Source organism: Saimiri boliviensis, chromosome 15 (genome assembly GCF_048565385.1).
Source record: "Saimiri boliviensis isolate mSaiBol1 chromosome 15, mSaiBol1.pri, whole genome shotgun sequence".
In the NCBI taxonomy this organism is placed as follows: domain Eukaryota; kingdom Metazoa; phylum Chordata; class Mammalia; order Primates; family Cebidae; genus Saimiri; species Saimiri boliviensis.
In genome coordinates this window covers 59336766-59363696 of record NC_133463.1, presented here as the reverse complement: position 1 = coordinate 59363696, position 26931 = coordinate 59336766, and the positions used below count along the sequence as shown (strand labels likewise).

The 26931-nt window shown below is 34.7% G+C and overlaps 1 protein-coding gene and 1 long non-coding RNA gene across 8 annotated transcripts in view; one reads left to right on the top strand and one right to left on the bottom strand.

Annotated features, from left to right (window-relative positions):
* Positions 1-1828: 1828 nt before the first annotated feature.
* On the bottom strand, positions 1829-26931 carry EBAG9 (estrogen receptor binding site associated antigen 9). Of its 3 annotated transcripts, none has more exons than XM_039464551.2 (7): positions 26866-26931; positions 16376-16473; positions 13388-13466; positions 12458-12616; positions 10390-10497; positions 5836-5927; positions 1829-2355 (listed from the first exon to the last, which is right to left on the bottom strand). In XM_039464551.2, exons 2-7 carry the CDS (start codon positions 16456-16458, stop codon positions 2235-2237), a joined length of 642 nt encoding a protein of 213 aa, XP_039320485.1. In that variant the 5' UTR covers positions 16459-16473; positions 26866-26931; the 3' UTR covers positions 1829-2234. The 3 variants fall into 3 exon arrangements, with proteins under 3 accessions (XP_039320485.1, XP_003938630.1, XP_074243160.1); XM_003938581.4 differs by lacking the exon at positions 26866-26931 and adding an exon at positions 26322-26403; XM_074387059.1 differs by lacking the exon at positions 26866-26931 and adding an exon at positions 21758-26219.
* LOC104652964 (uncharacterized) overlaps positions 26377-26931 on the top strand; it is a 58399-nt gene continuing 57844 nt past the window's right edge. For all 5 annotated transcript variants that reach the window (XR_012514151.1, XR_012514148.1, XR_012514152.1 and 2 more), the window contains exon 1: positions 26377-26467. This is a non-coding gene — a long non-coding RNA (uncharacterized LOC104652964). The remainder of the gene's footprint in view (positions 26468-26931) is intronic.

Sequence of the window (26931 nt, the reverse complement as noted above, 5' to 3'; positions counted from 1 at the left end):
AGATTTAAACATAAAACCTAACACCATCAAAACACTAGAAGAAAATGTAGGTAAAACTAACCAGGACATAGGCATAGGCAAGGACTTCATGACTAAAACACTAAAAGCAATGGCAATAAAAGCCAGGATAGACAAATGGGATTTAATTAAACTCCAGAGCTTCTGTTCAGCAAAAGAAACCATCATTAGAGTGAACTGGCAACCAACAGAATGAGAAGAAATTTTTGCAATCTACCCATCTGACAAAGGGCTAATATCCAGAATCTACAAAACACTAAAACAGATTTACAAGAAAAAAACAAACGGCCCCATTCAAAAGTGGGCAAAGGATATGAACAGACACTTTTCAAAAGAGGACATATATGAGGTGAACAAACATATGAAAAAATGCTCATCGCTGGTCATTAGAAAAATGCAAATCAAAACCACAGAGATATCATCTCACACCAGTTAGAATGGTAATCATTAAAAAAATCTGGAGACAACAGATGCTGGAGAGTTATACAGTTGGTGAGAGTGTAAATTTGTTCAACCATTGTAGAGGACAGTGTGGCAATTTCTCAAGGATCTGGAAATAGAAATTCCCAGTGGGACCCAGCAATCCCACTATTGGGTATATATCCAAAGAACTATAAATCGTTCTACTATAAAGACACATGCACACGTATGTTCATTGCAGCCCTATGTACAACAGCAAAGACCTGGAATCAACCCAAATGCCCATCAATGATAGACTGGACACAGAAAATGTGGTACATATACATCATGGAATACTACACAGCCATAAAAAACGATGAGTTTGTGTCCTTTGTAGGGACTTGGATGAATCTGGAAACCATGATTCTCAGCAAACTGACCCAAGAACAGAAAGCCAAGCACTGTTATGTTCTCACTCATAAGTAGGTGTTGAACAACGAGAACATGTGGACTCAGAGAGAGGAGCATCACACACAGGGGACAGTTGAGGGGAGTAGGGGAGAGACAATGGGGGGTAGGGAGGGAAGGGAGGGGAGGGAGGGATAACATGGGGAGAAATGCCAGATATAGTATGTACCTAAAGTAAAATAAATTTAACAAAAAAATCTTTAAAAATTCTAAGATGATAGGAAAATCAGGCTGGATGCAATTCAGTTGCAGTGAAAAGGTCAATGGGATTTTAAACTATCAAGTCTATATTTTCTTCCCCTATAAACAAAGTATTTAACTATTTCCTTAAGACTGTTTTGGAGCCAAACAATGCCATAAATAAAAAAATATTATTCCTACCTTTGTTTATAATTTAATGAATCAATAACATTATCTTAGCCAGTAACACAGGTAACCTGCATAATGTCAGACATATCAAACTAATACCGAAATCATTTAAATGCTTTGAAATATTTGACCTGATGGCTTTATGCATTTGTAAATTAATGGCTTTTTGGAGGGAGGAAGAACTAAAGTACTCAAGGATACCACATCTTAATATCTATAATGAAAGGAAAAAACTATTAATACTAGTTCTTAAAACTCACAAGTTATAATGTAAAACAAATGTCATTTTAGTTGATTTTCAATGTTTATACATGCGATATAAATTACAAGTATGTATGACATTACACCACCATCCAAAAGAAAACAATGATGTGCAAAATCTTTATGATAAATAAAATTATTGCATTTAATGTCATTTTCATGAAATGAAATCACGAATCCCTTAATGTTATATAAATGTAAACAACACCAGTTCAAATTAGAGGAAATATATGTCAACAACAATTTTGACCAAAAAAATAAAGTTAAAGCCCTACAATTTGTCTAATTTAGGTCAGGTACCATGGAAACAAAAGAATATTAAAATTATTTATTTTATCATTATGCATACTGAAGGAAATCATAACAGATAGCACAGTTCTTTTCCACCATAAAATTATATACACCATTTATTTAGCTAGAAATACTAGCTTGAGAGGTACTGATATATTCCATTTTTGATACTTTCTGTACAGCAAACAAATGTCTTATATTTGGAGCATGTTGAAGAAAATATTGCCTTAAGTCTTTCATTTTTTTGAGTCTCAATCACCAAGAGTTCAAGGTAATTTGGGAGAATCCTGGTGTCCTGGATGGCCTGATGAATGTATTAAAATCAAGCAGTGTATACTCTTAAAATACTCTTAAATCCATACAAATGTTGCTTGGGTTGTGGAGCTGAGATTTCTCCTACTGGCATGATAAAATCTGAAGAACATGTGTTATGAAAGTTTCACACCAATTTTGTTTTGTTCCTTCTTCATTAGCCGCTGTGCTTCCTTTTCCATTTTCTTCCTTTGTTGTTCTGCTGCTCTCTTTTCTCTGTCTGCTATTTTCTGCTGCCTGAAAAGAAATACTTAGATTTTTACTTTTAGAAAATAATGGCAAATAAATTCTAGAAAGAAACAGCAGTGCCTTTTTACTACCACCAAATAAAACATTGAATGTCTTGAAATCTTCTAATATAAAAATTCCAAATATTTTCAAAAACAGTATTTCTCTCAATCCTTAGAACATGACTTGTGAAATAGAATAAATTATTATCTGTATTTAACAAATAAGTAAAATGAAGCATAAAGGTTAAGTGACTTGCCCAAAGTCATAGGATTAAGTACAGAGATACGAACACACATTTTCTGACACCTCTTATTCAGATTATCTCCATTTCATAAAACAGTACTTCAACTGAACCACATCGTTTTCCGGGGATACTGTTCAGAAAAGACTGATACTGAGCTTGATAATCTCCTGTTATTATAGTAGTTATAAACAGCCAGTTTGTAAAGTGCATGATGAACACAGCTGAACAAGACACACACTCCAAAAAAGAAAATGAAAACTTAAGATACACCTTCTACCTAGAAGCTAAAAACAAATTTCAAGATTAATATGTGACTAGCTCTACCAAGGAGAAGAGTGGTGGGTATTTAACCAAATACAGCATGTGCTCACTTATAAGTGGGAGCTAAATGATAAGAACACAAGGACACATAGAGGAGAAGAATGCAAACTGGTCCTACTGGAATGGTGGAGATTAGACGAAGAGAGAGGATCGGGAAAAACAACTAATGAATACTAGGTTTAATGCCTGGCTGATGAAATAATCTGTATGACAAACCCCCTTGACACATTTACCTAAGTAACAAACCTGCACATCCTCCACTTGCACCCCTAAACTTAAAAGTTTTTTTAAAAAAAGAGTGGTAGGTATTTACTAATTATACTTTGTTAAATACCTATCTCTTCCTTACACTTTCCATAACTCCACTGACCCAGACTCACTCTATCTTTATTGATTGATTGATGTAGGGAGTGGAGGTAGGAATGGAGAGAGCAGAGTGAACATAAGTTGGTCCTGGATCTGAAGGGTTAGGGTGTGAGAAAATCATTCAGGTATGCAATGTTGAGGAAGGAAGTTACAGGTCACAACTGGACATGGAATAGGCAACATTAGGTTATATGAAGAAAAATCCAGAGTGGATTATCTATGTCTGGGAAGTTCAATGCTGACTACAATGAGTGAAATGTATGTACAGCTCTCAATCATAATTATAACCAGGAGCAGGCAGAGTTATGGATGACTAAAATTCAAGAAAGTGAAAACCTATTTTTGGCAATATTTTGACTTTTGTTATCAATTAATTTCTGAAGAATAGTTTTAAAAAAATCTATTTTTCATCACTCTGATCACTTTCAAGAAAAACTAATAATCTGAACTAAAAAATGTCAAACCAGAAGAAAAAGAGAGGTAGGAAAAAAAAAAACTATAAAGGGCTAGCTAGGTTATAAAAAAGTAAGATAATGAAGCTTTGACCTGGTTACTAGCTGAACTAATATAAGAGCTGAGGATCACAAACACAAAAATCTGAAATCTGAAATGCTCCAAACTCTGAAACTTTTTGAGTGCCCACATGATGCTCAAAGGAAATTCTCACTGGAGCATTTCAGATTTTAGGTTTTCATATTTGGAATGATCAACCAGTGGTATAACACAAATATTCTAAACTCTCAAAAATTTCAAAATCTGAAACACTCTGGTCCCAAGCATTTTGGAAAGGGATACTCAATCCGGATCAAAAACTAAAGTTCCTGGCAAAAGAGACAATTTAAGAGATGGCTACAGACAAAAATATATTTTACCTATCCAGTTTCATGTTGGGAATTATTAAAGTACCGGAATCTTCTTCCTTAGCAATACTGATAGCAGTCTGGCAGTATTTTATAGTGGCAATAGAAAAAAAGCTCAGAGTTAGAAGATATGATATGTAGATATACTTTTAAAATGCTCAGTGTCCACTCAGGGTCAGTAACAATATATGGCTGCCTCCATCTCTCTTTGGCTCTATCTATATATTTGCAGCATGAAGCATGTCTATTATGGATAAACAATCTCACTCTTGCAAGCTGTCCTTTAAGGGGAAACATTAAGTCTTTAACTACATTTTTTTTCATTTGTTTTGTTTTGTTTAGCGGGTAAGAGGATGGAATGAAAAAGAAAAGGTTTTTGTACAATGATAAGATACTTGTGAACTCATGGCATGAACCCTATAGTGAGATTACTAGATTTGAAAAGAACAGCCCCTTCCTTTGCCTTTGTGGTTAATGGCACTAATAATTACTAGAATCCCCAAAATGTCCTAAAATACTCAGACATCTGTATCTATTATTTATTTTAAAAGTAATAAAGAAGTTTAAAAAGATGACTTACCTTTTTTGATGATCCATGCAACATCCTAAGTGTCATAGTTTACAATTTTAAAAACATTTCCTTTATAAAAGCTATACTGACCAAATAAAAACTAAATGTTAAAAATTTTCACAATTTTATTGGCTGAATTTTGAAATGTCACATCCCCTAACCAGCAGGAAAAAAAAAAAAAAATTTGCTATGCACCCTCTGCTGGCTGTTCAAGGTAACTGAAATTTATTGACAAAGACAAGAAAGGAAAATACAAAAATGAAATCCAGTTTTTTTGCTGAGTCAGATAAAGAATAATTTGTTTGCTATTCCTATGGTAAAAACAATCAACTTTAAAATAAAAAAGAATTATATTGCTGAATTTTATTATATGATTTTAAAAATATATACATAATTTAGATACATTTAAATATGAGTTTTTAAATTCAGTAATCATAGTCACTAGCTCTCTCTTAAATCTTCTCTTTACTCTGACTTAATGTAGCAGTATTAAGAATTATGTTTATTGCTCACACAAAAAAAAGAACAACCAATAAAAATAAAGACTAAAACTTCCAGAATAGTATTTTTCGTAGAATGGGTAGTTCGTGGCTTATATTATCTAACACATAGGCTTTCATGGACATCATTTAAGATATATGGACAAATGCAGAGTGTCACATAAGTTATTTTGGTTTGAATGTGCAGTGCTGGGCACTATGAGACCATGAGGAAATAGAAATAAAAGTTGTAACTTCTGACCTAGAAGAATATATAGTGGTGGTCTACATTTCACAGTAGGACATATCAAGCTTGCAATATGGTATGTATCACATGTATATGTATATAACCTAATATATAAAACATATATATACAAAACCTTTTATATGTATGCATATATAACATTTCATTTGCCATTAATAAAGCTTTTTGTTTCTATAGTGCTTAAAATTCTTGGTTTCTGTGAAGTTTTAATCATATAAAATAGTATCTGCAGTCTGAAACACAAAAAAAGTCCATATTATCTAAGAATCAAATGAAGAAAAATATAATATTTGGCAGAATAGGCTCCCTTGACTTTAAACACAGTAGGGAAGAAATTTAGTTGTTCTACTCAGGCTGCAATATAAATGCCACTCAAATACCTCAGAACTTCTTCTGCTTGCCAGGCTGCATCTTCTTCTTCTTCCCATGCATTGGTATTTTCTTGCCAGGTATCTAAGTCACCTAATTCAGACTACAATAAAAAGTAAAATAAAATTCAGAGAGTAAAAAAAAATCCTTTCTCCAAACAGCCGTCAAAAAGGATATCTTAACACGTAACTCAGGACCTGTCAACGTCCTGTGTCTTCTCAACTTCCTTATCCTGTCCTATACAAAGTACAAATGATTTTGCTCTTGGCTGCCTAGAACTGATGCATGACTTTCAGCACTTAACATTCCTAGGCATGTCCAGCTTTCTTCTTTTATGTTTTATGAGATATTCTTTTATATTAAATTTTCTTCTTTGCTGTACCTTTGGAATGAACAACAAGAGAAAATTTCTTCTGTTTCTTTCTCTTCTTAGTAACATGAGGGGAGCAATAGAGTGAGAAGGAACTGACTGATCCCAGACTGAATTAGAAATGCTTGATTGGACTAATCTATGCTGAGAAGAACTGCAAGCTGCAAGCTGAAGTTTAAAAACTAGCACAGTCAGACGGGCATGGTGGCTCACGCCTGTAATCCCAGCACTTTGAGAGGCCAAGGTGGGTAGATTACCTGAGGTCAGGAGTTCGAGACCAGCTTGACCAACATGGTAAACCCCTGTCTCTACTAAACATAAAAAATTAGCAGGATGTGATGGTGCTATTTGGAAAGCTGAGGCAGAATTGCTTGAACCAACAAAGCAAAGGTTGCAATAAGCAGAGATTGCGCCATTGTACTCCAGCCTGGGCAACAAGGGCAAAAATCTGTCTCAATACATTAAAAAAAAAAAAAAAAAAAAAAAAAAAAACTAGCAAAGTCATATTCATTTAAGCATATGTAACTTACTATGGACTTTTTATTGGCACCTACTGTCTCAATCCTAGGCAAAAATGACAAATCACGCAAAATTTATCTTTATTGAAATACTTCTATGTCACGCTTCCTTTTCCCAGTCTTTCTTACCTGGCATCATCTACTGGTCACTACCTCTCACTATTCCCCAAGCCAGACCTCTAAAGGTTCACTTTTTCTTCCAAAAGCTAATGACTATGGTCATGCTCGACTGTTTAGGTAGGTGTGGAAGTGACTGTGTATAAAATAACTGGTACTAATCTTACAAATCTGTGAACAGATTTATTTAATATTATACTGTTTTAAACAAATACCCATATAAAGTTTTCATTCCTGACAATATATGAACACCATACTCTACTAAAAATTCTTAAAATATTTCTGATTATTTAATATACCTTTCTGAAAGTAAAGGAGTATTTTTAAAGCTACTGAAACAACCACTGACCTTCTTCACAGAACTGGAAAAAAACACTTTAAACTTCATATGCAATCACAAAAGACCCCACATAGCCAAGACAATGCTAAGCAAAAAGAACAAAGCTGGATGTGTTATGCTACCTGACTTCGAACTATACTACAAGACTACAGTAATCAAAACAGCATGGCACTGGTATCAAAACAGAGATATAGACCAATAGAACAGAACAGAGGCCTCAGAAGTAACACCACACATCTACAACCATCTGATCTTTGACAAACCTCACAAAAACAAGCAATGGGAAAAAGATTCCCTGTTTAACAAATGGTGCTGGGAAAACTGGCTAGCCATGTACAGAAAGCTGAAACTGAACCTATTCCTTAGACTTTACACTAAAATTAACTCCAGATGGATTAAAGATCTAAACATAAGACCTAACACCATAAAAACCCTAGAAGAAAACTTAGGCAAAACCATACAGGACATAGGCATAGGCAATGACTTCACAACTAAAACACCAAAAACAATGGCAACAAAAGCCAAAATAGACAAATAGGATCTAATTAAACTAAAGAGTTTTTGCACAGCAAAAGAAACAATCATCAGAGTGAACCAGCAACCAATAGAATAGGAAAAAATTTTTGCAATCTACCCATCTGACACATGGCTAATATCCAGAATCTACAAAGAACTAAAGCAGATTTACAAGAAACAAACAAACTCATTCAAAAGTGGGTGAAAGATATGAACAGACATTTTTCTAAAGAAGACATTTATGAGGCCAACAAACATATGAAAAAATGCTCATCATCACTGGTCATTAGAAAAATGCAAATCAAAACCACATTGAGATACCATCTCATACCAGTTAGAATGGCGATCATTATGCTGGAGACGATGTGGAGAAATGGCAACACTTTAACACTGTTGGTGGGAGTGTAAATTACTGCAACCACTGTGGAAGACAGTGTGGCGATTCCTCAAGGACCCAGAAACAGGAATATCATTTGACTCAGCAATCCCATTACTGGGTATATACCCAAGAATTATAAATTGTTCTAGTATAAAGTCACATGCACATGTATGTTCATTGAGGCACTGTTTACAATAGCAAAGACTTGGAACCAACCCAAATGTCCATCAATGATAGAGTGGATAAAAAAAATGTGGCACATATACACCATGAAATACTATGCAGCCATAAAAAAGGATGAGTTTGTGCCCTTCATAGGACACGGATGAATCTGGAAACCATCATTCTCAGCAAACTGACACAAGAACAGAAAACCAAACACCACATGTTCCCACTCATAGGCAGGTGTTGAACAATGAGAACATGTGGACACAGGGTGAGGAGCATCACACACTGTAGTCAGTTGGGGGGTGCTAAGGGAGGGACAGTGGGGGATGAGGTGGGATAACGTGGGGAGAAATACCAGATACAGGTGATGGGGGGATGAAGGCAGTAAACCACCTTGCCACATATGTAACTATGCCACAATCCTGCATGATCTGCACATGTACCCCAGAACCTAAAGTACAATTAAAAAAATAAAAAAGAAAACAAACAGGAGGTTACCATCTACTCCTATGCAATGCCCCTTTATTCTGTCATTTGGGAGGAAAATATGTGGAAAGAGCACTGCAGACATTCTCCATCTATCCTATTCACCCCTTCTCAACTCTGTAAGTAGTTGTATATTTACAACTTTACAATGGGCTATGTTAGTATTATAATTATAGTTAGGTGGCAAATACTGCTAATTCAGTGAGTAGGAATGAAGCACTTTACCAATATAGATCAAATATATGAATAAAGTTTAATTTTGAGATATATAAAATAAAAAATTAAACATTATGCTATGTTATTCAGAGAAGTATCTGTGGTGTTATGTGTTCATAGCATCATGTAACTGCATAGGAATTGTCAAAGTTTGTAATTATATTGATGTGTGTGATCATTTATTTAGTATCACGTCTCCCCTACTAGAATGCATTTTTCTGAGGTAAAGATCCTTTAACTAATGCCACAGGGCCTGGCTGTAGTAAAAAGCGTTTGTTGATCAATGAATTAAAAACATACATATACATGGGTCCGCTGGGGAGAGGGACCTCAGAAGCACCTGTGCAGTTTAAACAAATAAATAAAATATATAGATTGATAGATAGATGTGATTTAAAAATATGTCCACAAATTCTTAGACACTCTTTCCTTCAAGAGGTGCAGGCTTGCGTGTGGGCCGAATTTAGTGACTGGCTTCTAATAAAATAATGTGAAAGTGACAGTGTATCACTTATAAAACCACATCACAAAATGGCATTGTGGTGTCACCCTGAGCAAGTAATCTCATTCTCTCTCTTATAACTTACTGGGAAAATCAGCAGTTATGTCATAAAGAAATTCAAGTAGCTCCTTGGAGAGGCGCACAGCAAGGAATTGACGCTTTGTGCAAACAAAAGACATTAATCTGTCAGGTGTGGAAGTGAGCTGTCTTTGAAATGAATCCTTTGACCATAGTCAAGCCTTAAGATGATTGTAGCCCCAACCCAATAACTTGTCTACAAACACATGAGAAAGTCTGAGCTAGAACCACCCAGTTTTGTCACCTGGATTCCCAATCCACAGAAACTGTGTAACATTATGTTTGTTATTATTTCAAGTCACTAAATTTGGAGTTGTTACACAACAATAGATAATATAATCAATGAACCAAAGCATGCTTAAAGCTTAGATAGGGAGGGGTCTAGACACCTGTGCTTTTAAAAAACTTCCAAAGCTGATTCTGATATGCTCCCAAGATTGAGAACCTCAGCTGTCTACTTCTTTCCAAAATTTTTCCTTTAAAAAGTTTCATTTAAGTCAAACCATTTAAAATTGTCATACTTTAAATGAAAATACATTCTATAAAGAAAACAATTCATAACTTACTTTAAAATAATCTAGGATTAATCTCTCATTTTAATGGTAATCTCTCTGATGTTTATATTTTTAAATAACATTGTGCCTCTCTCTTTCATGTGTACAATGAGACCTTGATCTTAGTATCTAATGTAATTTACAATCTTATAAAAAGGGAGGATGGGTAAAACTCCAGATTAACTTCTCTCGAACTGCTAAACCTGTTTTAAAGTTACAAAAATGTAAATACTATGTTAAACTCATTTAGATTTTATTCCTCTGCTTTAAAGAAAACAGAAACAAAACCAAGCCTTTCCCTAGAACCATTAACATACTTACAGACTGATGAATAAAAGGCATATCTTGCGTAGCTGCTAATCTACTAGAAAAACCTGTGCTCCCATCCGGAACGCCAAAATTCAGTGGTTCTCTCTTCTTAATAACAATCTGAAAGATTAATTGAAAAAGAATTATAGGGATATTTTACAAATCACTACATTAAAACAGGCAACCAAAACATTTTGTAATTGCTTAAAATATTTATTTTTAAAATTTACAATGTAAAAACTAAAAAAAAAGTGTTATTACCAATTACTCAGGCAATTGTTGCACCAATCAGTTACATACTAAAAAAACTGTATTTCACTTTTAAAAATTAATATAGTCTCATTTTCTTTCTCTCCTACTTTCCTCAGACCCCAAAATATAATTAATCACTTTTAGTTACTATTTTTTTTTTTTTTTTTTGAGACGGAGTTTCGCTCTTGTTACCCAGGCTGGAGTGCAATGGCGCGATCTCGGCTCACCGCAACCTCCGCCTCCTGGGTTCAGGCAATTCTCCTGCCTCAGCCTCCTGAGTAGCTGGGATTACAGGCACGCGCCACCATGCCCAGCTAATTTTTTTTTTTTTTTGTATTTTTAGTAGAGACGGGGTTTCACCATGTTGACCAGGTTGGTCTCGATCTCTCGACCTTGTGATCCACCCGCCTCAGCCTCCCAAAGTGCTGGGATTACAGGCTTGAGCCACCGCGCCCGGCTTTTAGTTACTATATTAAACAAGAACAGGTATCATATCCTGTCAAAAGTATAAATAACTCTCTCAGCATATGAAATATCTATGAATACATTAATTCATTCAGGCCAGTAGCATCAAATACACTTCTATGATACGTTGGTAGCCTTATTCAAAGCATTGCCACTCTAATTTATTTAATAAGGCACTCAGTAATTTACTAGGTGCCTACTGAAAGCAGCATTATACTTACACAATACAAGGTATTCATCTACTAAGAAACTCACTTAAAGGATCCTTTAAAAAAATACAATTTAATGTGTTTTAGCATTGAGACATTTGGACAACTCAACCAAAAAGAATGTAAATGTTATCAACCTAGACAATGTAAATATAAATGTACAGCTGAAATTAGCTGAGAGGAATAAGGTGAGGAACAACTGTATTGGAAAGTGTGAAATAAATAATGTCTTAATTTTAAAAAGTGCATCTATCCATCTATATGTTTAAGATATATAATATAAATATTTTCTATGTTTGAACAAGAAAGTGAGCTTTAAGTGTGTTTTTCTGATACAGAAGAGTGACTAATGAGGTAGACTGTAATAAAGGAGAAAGAAGAACAGGAAGGGTAGTATGAAGTAAGTCTTCATTTACCATAGTATGAATGTCAATGGACAGTATCTGTTACTGGTAAACAAGAAATGGCAATATAACCATATTATAGATAGATACAATGACAAACACTAGAAGAAATCCAAACAGAAAATTATTGAGTGGCTGCTTCTGGGAAGTAGAACTGGCTAAGAAAAGAGATGGATCAGAAGTCATAATCCCTTCTACGTTTTTTGATTTAAAAAAAGTACATGTACTATTTTGATAAATAGAAAAGGAAAATACTCAAGCATTTTGGTTTTTTCATTAATTCCCTGTATCTATAGGTGATCTTACATATTCACTTCAAAAGGGATTAAATAATGTATGGATGACTAATACAAACTCACAATTACTCTTAAGTTCTCAGAGTCCTGCATCAGTTTTATAATGGTTACAAACAATAAAATCTCTTTATCAGTTTGTAGATATTACTAAAGTATGAACTTGTTAGGAATCTTAACCAATTCACCTTAGTCTCCTTGGCAGAGATTGGAGTCTAGAATCTGACCTGTAGTAGGATTTCAATACAAGTATAGATATAATTTTAAAAGACTTGGGGTACAGCTTACAATAACTGTGTCTAGATCACTTCAGCATATAAAATTCTTAACATGACAAAAACCAAACAATTGATAATTAGAAATATGCTTTCTAATAAATGTGAATTATATCATCTAATTTTAACTATAGGAATCTGAAAAGTAGTTTAATCTTCAAAACCATAAATCTTTAACATACTTTCTGAGTTTTCCTAATAGTTGGTGTCATGTCCTTAAAATAGTCAGGTTCCAGTTGTTCCAAAGTGTTTTGTTGTGTTGCCACATTCCCATTTCCTCCTTCGATCTTTACACTTGTGGGTGCATCTTCATCCCACGAAGTCCACTCTTCAACATCTGTCTAAATTTAATTGATCAACACTATCAGCCACAAAGGGGTAACCTAATGAAGATCTCATTGATGATTTTTTAGAAAAATGGGCTTTCTAAAACACTGGTTTTCACACTTTTTTGACCCACAGGAAAATATACATTTTATATCACATATCAAAACTTGATCAAAAGTTCAAAAAATACTAGACATTCTGATATATTCTATTTATTCTGTCCATTAAAAAACAAAAAATAAAGTAAAACAAAAGCAAATGCTCTAAAAACTGAATTGACATTAAAACCCACAAAAGAAGAACTGGAACTTTTCATCTAAGTCTAACCAGATTGATTGATAAAAAATACCAAGCTTCTCCACAGGATTTAAATAAGGCAAAGTCTCAAAAGATAGTATTCAAAATGTTTATGAAACAACCCAGAATTATTCAGCATATAAAAATCAATAAATCTCAATTCATGGCAAGTTAATCAACAGATACCAATCTCAAAATGATATGTTGGAATTATCTAAGGCTTTAAAACAGCTACTATAAAAATGTTCCAACAAGTAATAGGAAAAACATGAAACCAATGAAAACAAAATAGAAAATGTCAGCAAAGAAACAGAAGATAAAATGAAGAACCAAATAGAATTTTGGGACCAAAAAAATTTAGCAACAGCAACAAAAATCGAACTAATTTTATAGTCTACTAATGATTTGCAATCCAGTTTTAAAAATATTGTTCTGGAACAGACACTTATTTAATCTTTCACAAACAACAACAACAACAAAAACACTACCTGCTTAGGAACTGATGAATAATCAACTGTAGTTGGCAAAGTTATTTGGTCTCCACTTAATTTCCGTCCTCTGCCAGATCTGAAACAAAAATGAAATAATTTATTTCAAGAACTACCAAAATAAGCAAAGTAAAAGCACTATGTATAGTAATTTAATTGATTTTAATAATTAAGAGTTACTCATTAATTTATGGTTTAAAAAAAGTCATGAATCAGACATTTTGTGAATGTTTTTTCAATCTTGGACAGAACAGCATAACTGCTTTTTGCCTTAGGATTCAGAATTACAAATAAACTCAGGAAGAATATAAAGTCAAAAACAAAAATGCAAGGTGGTTTCAGAGCATGCTCCTTGGAGTGCAATGGGTTCTGTGGGTAAAGTTCTGGGCCACCTTTGCTGCTTTAAACAGGGTAGGTTGGCTTTTATGTTTTACACATGGGGTTTCCTGGTAAGATTAACTATTAAGAAGTTTAAAAATCACTGGTTTGAACCAAATGGTAACTTAGTTTTAAGGATTATTAGGAAAAGCACCACATTAAACAGGATATACTATAACTCAGTTGTTAAGAACATGGGCTGTGGAATCTGTGTCAACTACAGTTTTCAATGTTACTTCTATTTTGTCCAGTTAGAATTATCTACTGCTCAGCCTCAACAGGCTCATCTATAAAATGCAGGTATTCAAACCTAGTTTTGCTGGGTTGTTTGGATTTAATTACGAGACATATTTAAAACTCCTAGACAGTGTGTGCCTGCTATATAGCAAAACATACAAAAATAGCAGGTAGTGGAGATGATTAGTCATTTACTTTACTTCACTTCAAATAATCCATAAAGCATGACTAAGAAGTAATTTATAAAGTCAACTATTTTTATTACACATTGGAAACTATATTTGTTTAAAGAGTTAATAGAAACATAATATAGTCTCTTATGAAATTAATAACATAGCCTGTTTTATCTTTTGGTAGAGATGGGGTCTTGTTGTGTTGCCCAGGCTGGTCTTGAACTCCTGGCCTAAAGCTATCCTCCCATCTTGGCCTCCCAAGGCATTGGGATTACAAGTGTGAGCTACCACGCCTGGTCAAGCCTGGTGTTTTAAAACACATCATCTAAGGGTCCTTCAGACACCAAAGAGAGGCTTATCCTAACATAGGGTCAGTTTTCTTTAAAACTGAACAATCAATTCTAAATATATATACATTTACAATAGAAAGTTATAGTGACAATAGGAATGTCCTTAATATTTTTAAAATCAACAAAATTTCTTACCCTAAAAGTAATCTATATTTAACCAATATTTAAAAAAATAGAAGTACAAAAAGAAAACATCCATAATTCAGAACCACTGTTAACACAATCCTTCTAACTTCCTGCTTTCTGGCAATTAACACTCATTTTTAATCTTGCTTTATCTGGTGAATTTCTGGCCATTATCCTCCTCATTCTCTGGTAATCTGAACACTTAGTTCACTATTTTTTCTACTTCCCAAATCCTATCCTCTTGGGTGATTTCAAGTCAACCACTTAAATTTTCCATTTCTTTCTTGACTTCTCCTGTTCCAATTATCATCTCTACTCTATTTCGCCCACTTATTCTCTGGCAATACCTTAGACTTTTTTTGTTTTTTAATCCCAGACCACTCTACTTCTAGCAGTAAATTCAATGGCACTTAAGTCTCAAGAGTTTTAGCAGCTTTCAAATGGCCATTTAGCCAGAGACTGAAGTTCCCATCCTTCCTTGTGGCTAGGGGGCCATATGTCTAAGCTCTGGAAAGCAGGCAGTGAACAAAATTGTTGTGTGCAACTTCTAAATCATGTCTATAAAAAAAAAAAAAAAGAGCTGATTGCTGTCCATTTCCTCTTTTACTACACCCTCCTTCACAGGAGTCTTAGGCCAAAAGAAACACCTAACAATTCCACTGAATAAGGTAGCCCAAAAAACTTAATACTCATGTATCTCCTAACTGCTTAGTAGCCACTGTAAAAAAACACATATTTAAAGAAAAAGCAATATTTTTATTTTATTCTAAAATAACCACAATCACTGTACTTATTAATAAAATGTGTGCCTATTGAACCCTGTACAGTTTCTTAAGCCTTAGAATAAGAGAGAAGACCATCATTCTTGTTTTTGGTTCTATATTAATTTTGGTGCAGTACTTGCTTTTAATTACAACCTAAAATCCTGGCTTTGCAGAGACGTCACCAAAAATTTAAGTAAACAAAAACTTATCTCAAATATTCAATATCGTCATCGCACAAAAATACTGCAGGATTTAATGTTGCAAATGTGAACTACTTTGAGTTGAGGTATCCAATAGATGCTATCACTATGTTTCACTGGAAAATTTAAAATATTCTATGGCATCCCTGTGAATTTCATGTAAAGCCCTGAGGTGCCTCAGCACACATTTTAGAAATCATAGCTCTTGAGTATGATCATGTGACAAAACAGAAGGAACTGAGTTTACAGATGATGTCCTAAAGCAAATGACTTACCAGCCCTTGACTATATGCATATTCTAGAATGTTATTTAAACAGACAAAATAAATTTTTGTTGTTTTTTTTAGGATTTCTCTTTTTTTTTTAAATATAAAAACAACACTATTGTGGTATAGACAGAAATACCTATTCCTAATTTCACCTAAGGACTTTAAAACATTCTCATAATGAAATAATTAAATATATCAAAGTTCTGTGAGGATTATAATAATCAAAGTTGGTCTATTTCTAAATAGTATTAAGCAAGTAATTTTAGTGAAAGGTGTAAGAATTTGAATGAACAAAAACAAATGAACCTCTACTTTCTAAATCTGAAGTAGAGGAAAAGTATTTTAAGATGACTAGGAATTAATGAATAAATACTGCAATCAAGATATTCAACTTAAATATAATATGTCCTGTCCATGAAATCTGAAGTTTTGAAGGTATCCAAAACCAGTGAGGAGATAAACAGATCAGTTTGAACATAAAACTTATTTACCTGCATATTAATCTCTTTAGGAACGAGAATACTGTTGCTAGGCAAGTACAAACTTTAAATAACCGAAACTGGGTGATGGCCATGATGAGAATCAAAACCTGTGGAAAAGGCACAAAACAAAAAAATACATTAAATTGATTTGAAAAGTCATACTCCTGTCCTTAAAAGTCCTATTATGAACTAAGAAAAATCTAAAATATTTTGTATTTTTCTCTAGGCACTATAAACATAACATTGTAAATTTAAAAATTGTAACTTAAATCATATTAACAATTCAAAAACCAGGTTTTGAGTTTTAAATGGCTATAAAGAAAAAACTCTTCATTCCAAGTGTTTTTTGAAAATAATTTTACCTAAATCTATTAATACAAAAATTTATAATTCAAAAAAATCAAAAAAGTACAAAATAGTATATATTAAATCTTTGTGTACCTTTTAAAGTTTGAACCACATGAACATAATACTATTTAAAATATTTTAAATATTTTTACTTGTAGATGAATATATTTTCTTATATCCATTTTATAGATGAGGAAATTGAATTAAGAGAGGTCAAATAACAAGACCAAAGTCACACAGCTATTAAGTTGAAAGTTACGACGGAGCTCATTTAGTCCAGTGGTTCACAAATCTGGGCATCTATTAAAGAAATGCCAGTACCTGGGACTACCTCTAGTAAGTCTATTAAGTCATAAATTCTGAGGGGCAAGGGCTGGTCATAACCAATAAAACAAGAAGGGGATAAAAACTACTCAATTGAAAAGGCAGCAGGAAACAAAGAAAAGGGAACAAATAAGAGATGGGACAAGTCAAAACAAATAAGATGACAGACCTGAATCTAACCATTATCAATAAATCTCAATAATGCAAATGGTGTAGTATTCCAATAGAAAGGCAGAGATTGTTAGATTGGATAAGAAAGGAAGACCCCCCCGCCATCCTGCCACCAAGAAAAGCATTTCAATATAAGGACACAAATAGCTTAAAAGTAAAAGAATAGGAAAAAATATACTATGCTAGCACTAATCACAAGAAAGTTGAAGTGACTATTTCAATGTTAGACAGATTATAGTGAAACTAACATTACCAGGTATAAAAGTGGTCATTTCAGAGTGATAATAGGGTTAATCAATAAAAAGTACATAAACATCTAAAACATGTGTCCTTAATAACAGAATTTTGTCAATATCATAAACAAGAAGGTTGACATTATTAGTCAGCTGATATTAGATAAAAGGATACTAGAGAACTATTACCAATATCTTTGTGCCCAAATTTACTTGACAAGTAAGATGAAATGGACAACTTCCCTGAAAGAGACAAATTACGAAAGCACAAGAACAACCTGAAAATCTGTATATTTATTAAAGAAATGAATTTGTAGTTATAAAAATCTCAAAGGCACAGATGGCTTCACTGGTAAATTCTACAAAACACTTAGGAAGGAATAATACCAATTCTATACAAACTGCCAAAAAACCGAAGAAGGAGTATTTCCCCAATCCATTATTTGAGGCCAGTATTACACTGATACTAATGCAAAGATTTTACTAGAAAACTATTGATATTCTATGAATCTAGATACAAATCTCATTAGCAAAATATTAGTAAATTAAATCCAGCAATACATAAATGGATACTACATTGTGAAAAAAACTGGCGCTTAGTTTGCAAATGTTGGATTGGTTTAACATTTAAAAATCAAATGTCATTCACTACATTTGCAAACTAAAAACGAAAAACCATATAAACATTATCAACAGAGACAGAAAAAGCCTTTGACAAAACATCCATTCCTATTTAGAAAAAAAAAATGCAGCAAAGTATAAGGGAACTTTCTCAACTAGATTAAGAACATCTATGAAAAACCTACAGTAACATGACACTTAATGGTGAAAAAAAGTGGATACTTCTCCCCTAAGACCACGGACAACACAAGATGTTTGCTTTTTCTGCTTTTAGTCAACATCATAGTGGAGGTTCTGGCCAAAGCAATCCAGCAAAAAACAAAAGGAAAGAAAAGAAAAGAAAAAGCAAGTAAAAAAGAAAGGGCATCCAGATTGGAAAGCAAAAAATAAAAGTGTGTTAGTCTATGTGGAAAATTCAACAGGATCTACCATTAATTGTATTTTTACATGTTAACAACAATCAACAAGAAATTGAAATGTTAAAATAACATTATATAGGCATAAAAATATAATACTCAAAGGCAAATCTAATTAAAGACTTGATTACTGAAAACTATGCTGAGACATTTAAAAGACCTGTATTAATTTAAAAAGACTTTTTAAGAGAAAACTTTTATTAAGATATCAAAATTTCCCAAAATGAGCTATAGATTCCATGCAATTTCAACCAAAATCTTGGCAAGTTTTTTCTGTAATACTTAACAAGCTAATTTCTAAAATTCATATGGAAATGCAAAGAACCTATATAATAGCCAAAATTACTTTGAAAAAGAACAATGCAAAATAGCTAGGACTATCTGGTTTCAAGACTTGTTATAATGCTTCAGTAATCAAAGCTGTGTAGTATTAAAATCAAGATACACAAATAGATCAATGGAAAGTACAGGACTAGACCTACATACATACAAACAACTGAAATCTGATAAAAATGCAAAGGTAATTCAGAGAGAAAAGAACAGTTATTAAGAAAAGTTCTGATAAAACTGGATATCCATATGGAAAAAAATCAAAACAAAAACCTTCAATACATATCTGGCACCAGTTACAAGTAACTAAAAATAGATCATAGACCTAAATATAGTCTGAAACTACAAAACTTGTAAGGAAAAAAAGAAAACTCTTTGTGACACTGGATTAGGGCAAAAGTTTTTAGGTAGTAGGAAAAAAGCACAATCAGTAAAAGAAAAGATTGGTTAACTGGACTTTATCAAAAATAAAAACAATTCAAAAACACTATTAATGATATGAAAAGACAAGTCACAAACTGAGAGAAAAAGGCTTGCAAAGCATGTATCCGATAAAGGGCTTGAGAATATATAAGAACCTCTCAAAACTCAATAATTTTTTTAAAAACTCAGTTTAAAAATGAGCAAAAGGTCTAACTAGATATTTCATCAAAGAACATATAAATGGTAAATAAGTACATTAAATGATGATCAACATCTTTAATCATTAGGAAAATGCAAATTAAAGCCACAGTGAGAAATTGTTACATATCTATTAGAATGATTCAAACTAAAAATAATGACCACAGCAAGTATTGGCGAGGATCTGGAACACCTGACACTCTCATACACTGGTAGTGGGAATGTAAAATGTACAACCACTTTGGAAAACAGTTTGGCAATTTCTTACAAAGTTAAGCAAGGATCTACCCTATGACCCAGCCATTCTACTCCTAGTAATTCACCCAAGATAAAGAAAATAATATAGCCATATAAAGACTTGTATTTGAATAGCAGCTTTATTTTTATTTAATAGCTCCAAACTGCAAACAACACAAATGTATATTAACAGGTGAGTGGATAAGCAAATTGTAGCATGTACCTACAAAAGAATACTACTCGGGAATAAAAAGGAATTACCTATTGTTACAAGTAATAGCATGGAAATGTCTCAGAATAATTATGCTGAATGAAAGGGGTCAGACCACCAAAAAAGTACACACTGTATGATTCCTTATAGTATTTTTTAAACTCTAAAACAGGGGTGTCCAATCTTTTGGCTTCCCTGTGCCACACTGGAAGAAGAGTCTTGGGCCACACATAAAATACACTAACACTAACGAGAGATGATAAGCTTAAAACAAATCACACAAAAAAAATTTCATGTTTTAAGAAAGTTTACTAATTTATATTGGCCTGCATTCAAAGCCATCCTGGGCTGCATGAGGCTCAGAGGCCACAGATTGGACAAGCTTGCTTTGGAAATTATAAACAAACATATGGTGATAGAAAATATCAGCAGTGCCTTATAATGGGGAAGAGAGGAGTCACTGAGGGACATGAGGAAACTTTTGAAGGTAATGGATATACTCACTGCCTCAACTGTTGTGATGGTTTTATAGGTGAGAGTATATATATTCATCAAAACTAATCAAATTATATACTTTAAATATATGCAATTCACTGCATTTCAATTATAGTTCAAAAGAGCTGTTAAAACAATCTACACAAAGACATTTTGAACAATATTATGTCACATATTAGGCTATTGTTCATATTCTGGTTAGAATATTATTTAAAAAGTCAACACCATGATTACCTTGTATCAATTATCTGTTACTTTCTGGAGAGCCAACTTCCATTAGGAAACTAAGACAATTAGTGATAAGAAACATAATTTCAGAACTTCTCTAGGAACAGAAATCTGATTTCACAATAGTATTTCAATATACTGAAATATCTGTCTCTTACTATTAATATATAAAAAGCATTCTTCTTAGTGATTAACATGTAATAACTCATTTAATGCTCACAACAACCCTGGGAAGGACTTGAAGCAAGTACTATTTTGTCCCTACTTCAGATAAGAAAACTAAGACACTGAGGGGTTAAGTAAGCTGCCCAAAGACAAAGAACTGATAGAAGAGGAATTTAACCCAGATAGTCTGGTTGCAGTGTTTTAGAGTCCTTAAAGATCACACTCATATTGCCTTCCTACGATTAAATAACAAGATATGTGTCTTTACAAAAGATATGCTATAGGAATTGAAAACTAAGCCATGGCAGTGATAGGAATAAAGATTCTAAAAATGGTAAAACTGGTATTGTTTTGGTAGCCTTTTTTTCGAGACACAGTCTTGCTCTGTTGCCCAGGCTGGAGTGCCGTGGTGTGATCTCCACTCACTGCATTCCTCTGCCTCCCAGGTTCAAGCGATTCTCCTGCCTCAGCCTCCCAAGTAGCTGAGAATTACAGATGCCCGTCACCACACTGGCTAATTTTTGTATTTTTAGTAGAGACGGGGTTTCACCATGTTGGCCAGGCTAATCTCGAATACCTGACCTCAAGTGATCCACCCGCCTTGGCCTCCCAAAGTACTGAAATTGCAGGTGTGAACCACCACTCCCAGCTTTGGTAGCCTTTCGAAACATGGTTATTACTTACAAATTTTTCTTACACATTTCAGTCACCTATACTATATTTGTATTGCATATATTTACCCTAGTAATCACTATTTAATTTAAAAAATTTCTTAAGATGAGTTTTGGCACAGGTTAAAGTTGAATACTTAAGTAACTACAACAATGCTCTACGAGTCTCAAAATAAACACAAAAGAGAGAAAAAATCTGTTAATACACAAGAGATAGTCATTTTTCCTCTGTTGAGAGGTAGAATAGACCACATGTTAAATCAAGTCATAAGAAATACAAAGGCAAACACACATGTATGTGCACTTGTGCATACACTTACTGGAATGACGTTTGTGATCATGAAATCTCATGTTTTAGCTTTTCCTTGACTTTTCTTTGTCAAAGGAGGAGAATTATTAAGTATTTAGAATCATGATTCCAGTCATTGGAATAGCTGGAGAATATATGTCATCCAACTTCTTAAATTTTCTAAATGAAGAAACTAAGATACACTGAGGTTAACGGTTCTGCTCAAGGTGAAACAACCAGCTAATAACAAAATCACAACTAAAACAGATTGGCCTCTCAATCCATTAGTAAAACCTTTAGAAACAATCACAGCACTTAATTAATTATTTAGAGTACTGATTTCTTAAAACAAAAAGAAAAAGCATAATAATTTGATATTTTTCCAAAATAAAAAAGCATAATCTTTATATTTGGACTTCGGTTCTACACATACTTACTTTAAAAAGGATAAAACCTAACTCAAGTAATAATTATCATATGACCACATTAAAGGAACAGCTATATACTCCTTAAAACTGAAATGCTGATTAGTTTTTTTTTAATTACCTTACATGAGCATTACATAAGCAATAACATTTTTAAACATAAGGAGTAAAATCATTCTGGATAAATACACCATCCCTGTACTGTAACATACTTTTTTTTTTGAGACCAGTCTGGCTGTGTCACCCAGGTTGGAGTGTAGTGGTATGATCTTGGCTCACTACAACCTCTGCCTCCTGGATTCAAGCCAATCTTGTGCCTTAGCCACCCCCAAATCTGGGACTACTGGCACATGCCACCACACCTGCTATTTTTTTGCATTTTTAACAAGGATGGGTTTTTGCCATGTTGGCTAGGCTGGTCTCGAACTCCTGGCCTCAAGTTGTCTGCCTGCCTCTGCCTCCCAAAGTGCTGGGATTACAGGTGTTAGCCACCATGCCCAGCCCATGCTTTCTAAAAATGCATTTCATGGGGATTCAAGCTGAGAGCACTCAGTTTTATTTTTAATTACTAGATATAACAATCACTTCCCTCCTAAAGTTTTGAAAAAGCACATAATGTAGTTTTTCACCTAATAAAATATTACACTGAATGGGTTAAAAATTATATAGTAAAAAAATAATGGTTGTCTCTGATAGGGCATACTGAAGCATTAGAGAGCTAAGATCTAATATCTCAATCTGGGTAGTAATATCACATACTTGACTGTATGTACTGTTTGTATGCTATCCCCCAATACAAAAGTTCCAAACAAACACATAAAAAATAAGAATAAAACAAAATCGGAAAGCCAGAAATACATACTTAACTCTCATAGTATCTGATTCTGTTGCTCTGTGTAGTCATCACTGCCAGTTCCTTCTACTAAGGAAAGGCAAAACATGCACTATTCCTTTCTATTACTAGGGTCAGAAGGGGCTTATAGACGAGTAAGGCATAATGACAGAGCTCCAAAAGGTTCCCTTAGCAATGCTCATGTGCTTTTGTGCATATGGAGGCTGTTTCTCCACAAGAGCTGAATGATTTACTGAATGCGTAGCCTAGAAGTGGCCTACTAATTGAGAGGATGAAAAGAACCATGTCTGTAGAAGAAAATGAACCAGAAGAATATTAAAAATTTTACTCAATTAATTTAAATACTTTTGTCAAAAACATCCCTACCACTGGTTTACTCAGGTTCAAATCATGCAACAATGCTGACACCTCCTTTCTTATCTCCTTACACCTAATTGCCAAAAGCACCCTATTAAATATCACAGTACTGCCCAAATTCTTATTTCCACTGTAATCTATCTAGCATAATTTATTATCTCTTGTTGGACTACTGTAAAGTCTTCTTCTATCATTTTACTCTTTCTGAGAAGCAACATTTCTTATTTTGTATTATGCTTTTTTCTTTCTTTCTTCTTTTTTTTTTTTTTGAAATGGAATCTTGCTCTGTCACCAGGCTGGAGTGCAGTGGCGCAATCTTGGCTTGCTGCAACCTCCGCCTCCTGGGTTCAAGTGATTTTTCTGCCTCAGCCTCCTGAGTAGCTGGGACCACAGGTGCATGCCACCACACCTGGCTAATTTTTGTATTTTTAGTAGAGACAGTGTTTCACCATGTTGGCCAGGAGGTCTTGATCTCTTGACCTCGTGATCCTCCAGCCTTGGCCTCCCAAAGTGTTGGGATAACAGGCGTGAGCCACCACACCCAGCCCTATGGTTATTTCTATACCTTACTTTGCCCTGCACAACCCTTCTCCAGAGTATTTTATTCATTTGGTACCTTCAGTTACCGTTTGCAAAGTAAGACTTGAAAAAAAAGTTTGATTGCTTCATTATGAGAATGATCTGAAAAATTAAGATGGTGAATAGCCGATTCATTTAAATCTGATTTGTTAAGAACAAAACTCTCAACCAAAAGAAAAGCAAACTTTCTCAAATGAAAATTTGCCCAAATTTTCAGAAAAATTATCAGGAAAAAAAGCCAGAAAAGAGACTATAGAACATGTGGTATTTGGCAAGTAAGGGAATAAAACCAAGGAGTTATTCTATCAGGATGCGGTAAACAAAGAAGATATTTACCATTTAGGACTGTCAATTTTAAGAGATACATGAATGATGAGTTGAGAATAAATTTCATATACAGCCCTGGTAAACACAGCCATCAACTTTCAAAATATTATTAGTGTCATCGTTTAATAAATTTTTATCAACTTGAATGACTTCTATAGTAACTGGAGGTAAAATTTAAAGCTTTGTTTTCCCCAATAAAAAATAGAAACTGAGTCTGTTAGTGATTGCAGAATAGAATTCTCTCCCCAGCAATCAAAAATATCCTCATTCTGTGGAAAATTTTCTTTTGTGATTAACAAAAGAGGAAAACTGATAATCATTGACTGTCTACTATGGACCAAGCACTATCTAAATGTTAACTCACTTAATTCAAAAAGGCATCTTATGAGACAGATATTATTGTCCTTGTTTCACAGAATTAAACACAGAGTAAGCATGTGTTCTCATGTTCCTACATCCAATGACTTGATTTAAACCTAGGTCTATTTAATTCAGAAGCCAAGAACATCTCATTAACAGTAAGTATTCTTAATAATTCAGTGATGCTACCACTTCCAAGATAAATTTTCCAACAAGTTGCACTAAAAAAGGGAAAATGTGATCAAGCCACACTTTGATTTTACACTAACTGGCAGGCAGGAATATTCTTGGGGACCTGTGTTTACTCAATGTTCGGATTCATCTAAATGAATATATATTAGCACCTACTATGTTTCAGTTGCTACTCTGGATATGGAAGCTGGCAAATACTACCAACCCCGTATGAGAACCCACGCATTCACTCTCAAGTGTCAACAGCTTGCCCATAAACTTATTCCTGAGGAATGCAAGAAACTAAGGAGTGAGGACCTCCATTAGTCTTGCTCATTCTGGTATTTATAGGTCTCAGCCAAAGCCGGGCACACAGTAGGTACTCAAATGTTTGTTGAATGGAAGGAAATTAACATTCCTTAAGCACTTGAACATTCAAGACAATGTTCGATCACCTCGCTGGAATCCTAAGGACAACCAAAAGAGGTAAGTTTTTCACTACTCCAGTTTAACAAATGAGGCTGACAGTGAGATTTAGATTCACTCACCCAGGATTTAAAGAGACTGACCCCAAAGCCCAAGGCCCTCCCCATATCATATTCTACTTAAGAAACCTTTTAATTGTGTACACATTGCTTCAGTGTGATTTTTGAAATGCCCTCCAGATCACCAATTTGGTAAGTATCTTAGGCCACTTTACACTTTGGTTGCTTTAAAACATTTTGTAGAGCTGAGAGATGTTAACATAACCTAATCTTAACATTAAATCTCCTTAAAAATTACAAAGACAAAAATTTGAGGTATAGCAGAATGAGATTCAAAACTATGAAGCAATGTATCCTCATTAAGGCTTTTGAAGAAATGACATATCTAGGAAATCAACAGGAATGAGAGTTGTACCATGCTAATTGAAAAAAAATTTCCTACAATTAAAAAAAAAGAATGCTACATTAGAAACGGACAGATCAAATGTATTTTATCTCTTCTTGTTGAAATTTCTCGGTAAACTGCTAGACGTCCTTTCAAGTAGCTTCAATACATCACCATTCATAGAACAAGCCAAGCCAAAATCCCTGTCAGTACACACTAAACAAGTGCTGTATTTCTTAAACTATTTCCAAATCTTTTCATACCAAAATTTGAAAAACCATATGATCTAGTACAGTGCAGAATATCCTCAAACTGTAACTCTGAAGTGGGTTAGAAAACGCCACAAAGCTCCCAAAATAAAATTTACCTGAACTCACTTAAATTTGAAAAATAAAGGTTTGGCAGCAGCAAGTAGGAGAAGGGGAAACAGAAGCAGAAGTGTGAGAGCGGTAGTAAAATCGAACATTCTGTACCACGTCTGGCAACCGGGTGTCAGGCCTTCGAATCTGTGACACCACCGGGGCGGTTAGGAAGGCGGAGTAAGGTCTCCTGAATAACTCAAAAGGAAAGAGTTTCATAACTAAAGTGGTTTCATTTCAGATTACCCACGTGAAACTGGTTGACGAAAAAAAAAAAAACAAAAAACATCATACCCACTGCACAGATGAGAAAAACAGGAGCGTTTTCGGATCATACAAGCCGACGCCTTGCGCCCGGCGTGACGTGAAACGCTCTAAGTTGCTGGAGCTGGATGCCAGGTGGACAAGGATTTAAACAGCGGAAAAATCGGCCTGGAGAGGTACGAGGCCTGTAGCCCGAGGGCAGTAAGGTCGCGCAAATTTCCCCGAGGAAGGCGGCTTTGGAGGCTGGGTGCTTTCCGGGCCGGTACCCCGCAGGCCGGTCTCCCACGCGTGAGCGGGGCATGGCGAAGGCTGCACGCCCGGGTCCCCGCTCCCAGTCGCAGTTTTCTCACCCTAGAGGTCACCCTCACCCGGAAACAGTACGCCAGAGCAGCGGTGGGGGGTCTGGGGAGGTCGGGTGGAGGGGCAAAAGGAAGGTGGGAGGGCGGGAAGTACAGGACCAGGCGAAGAGCCCACGGCGAAAGGCAGAAGGTGCCCCGGAGCCTAGGGCTGGGGTCGGGGTGGGGGTAGGGAGAGGAAAGTCCCTCGCAGGCACGCGCGAACCGCACACACTCACCTGCCCCTCCCCCTCCCCGCCCGCCCGGCGGAGGCTCCGAGCTGCCGCGGGCCGCGCGCGCGCACA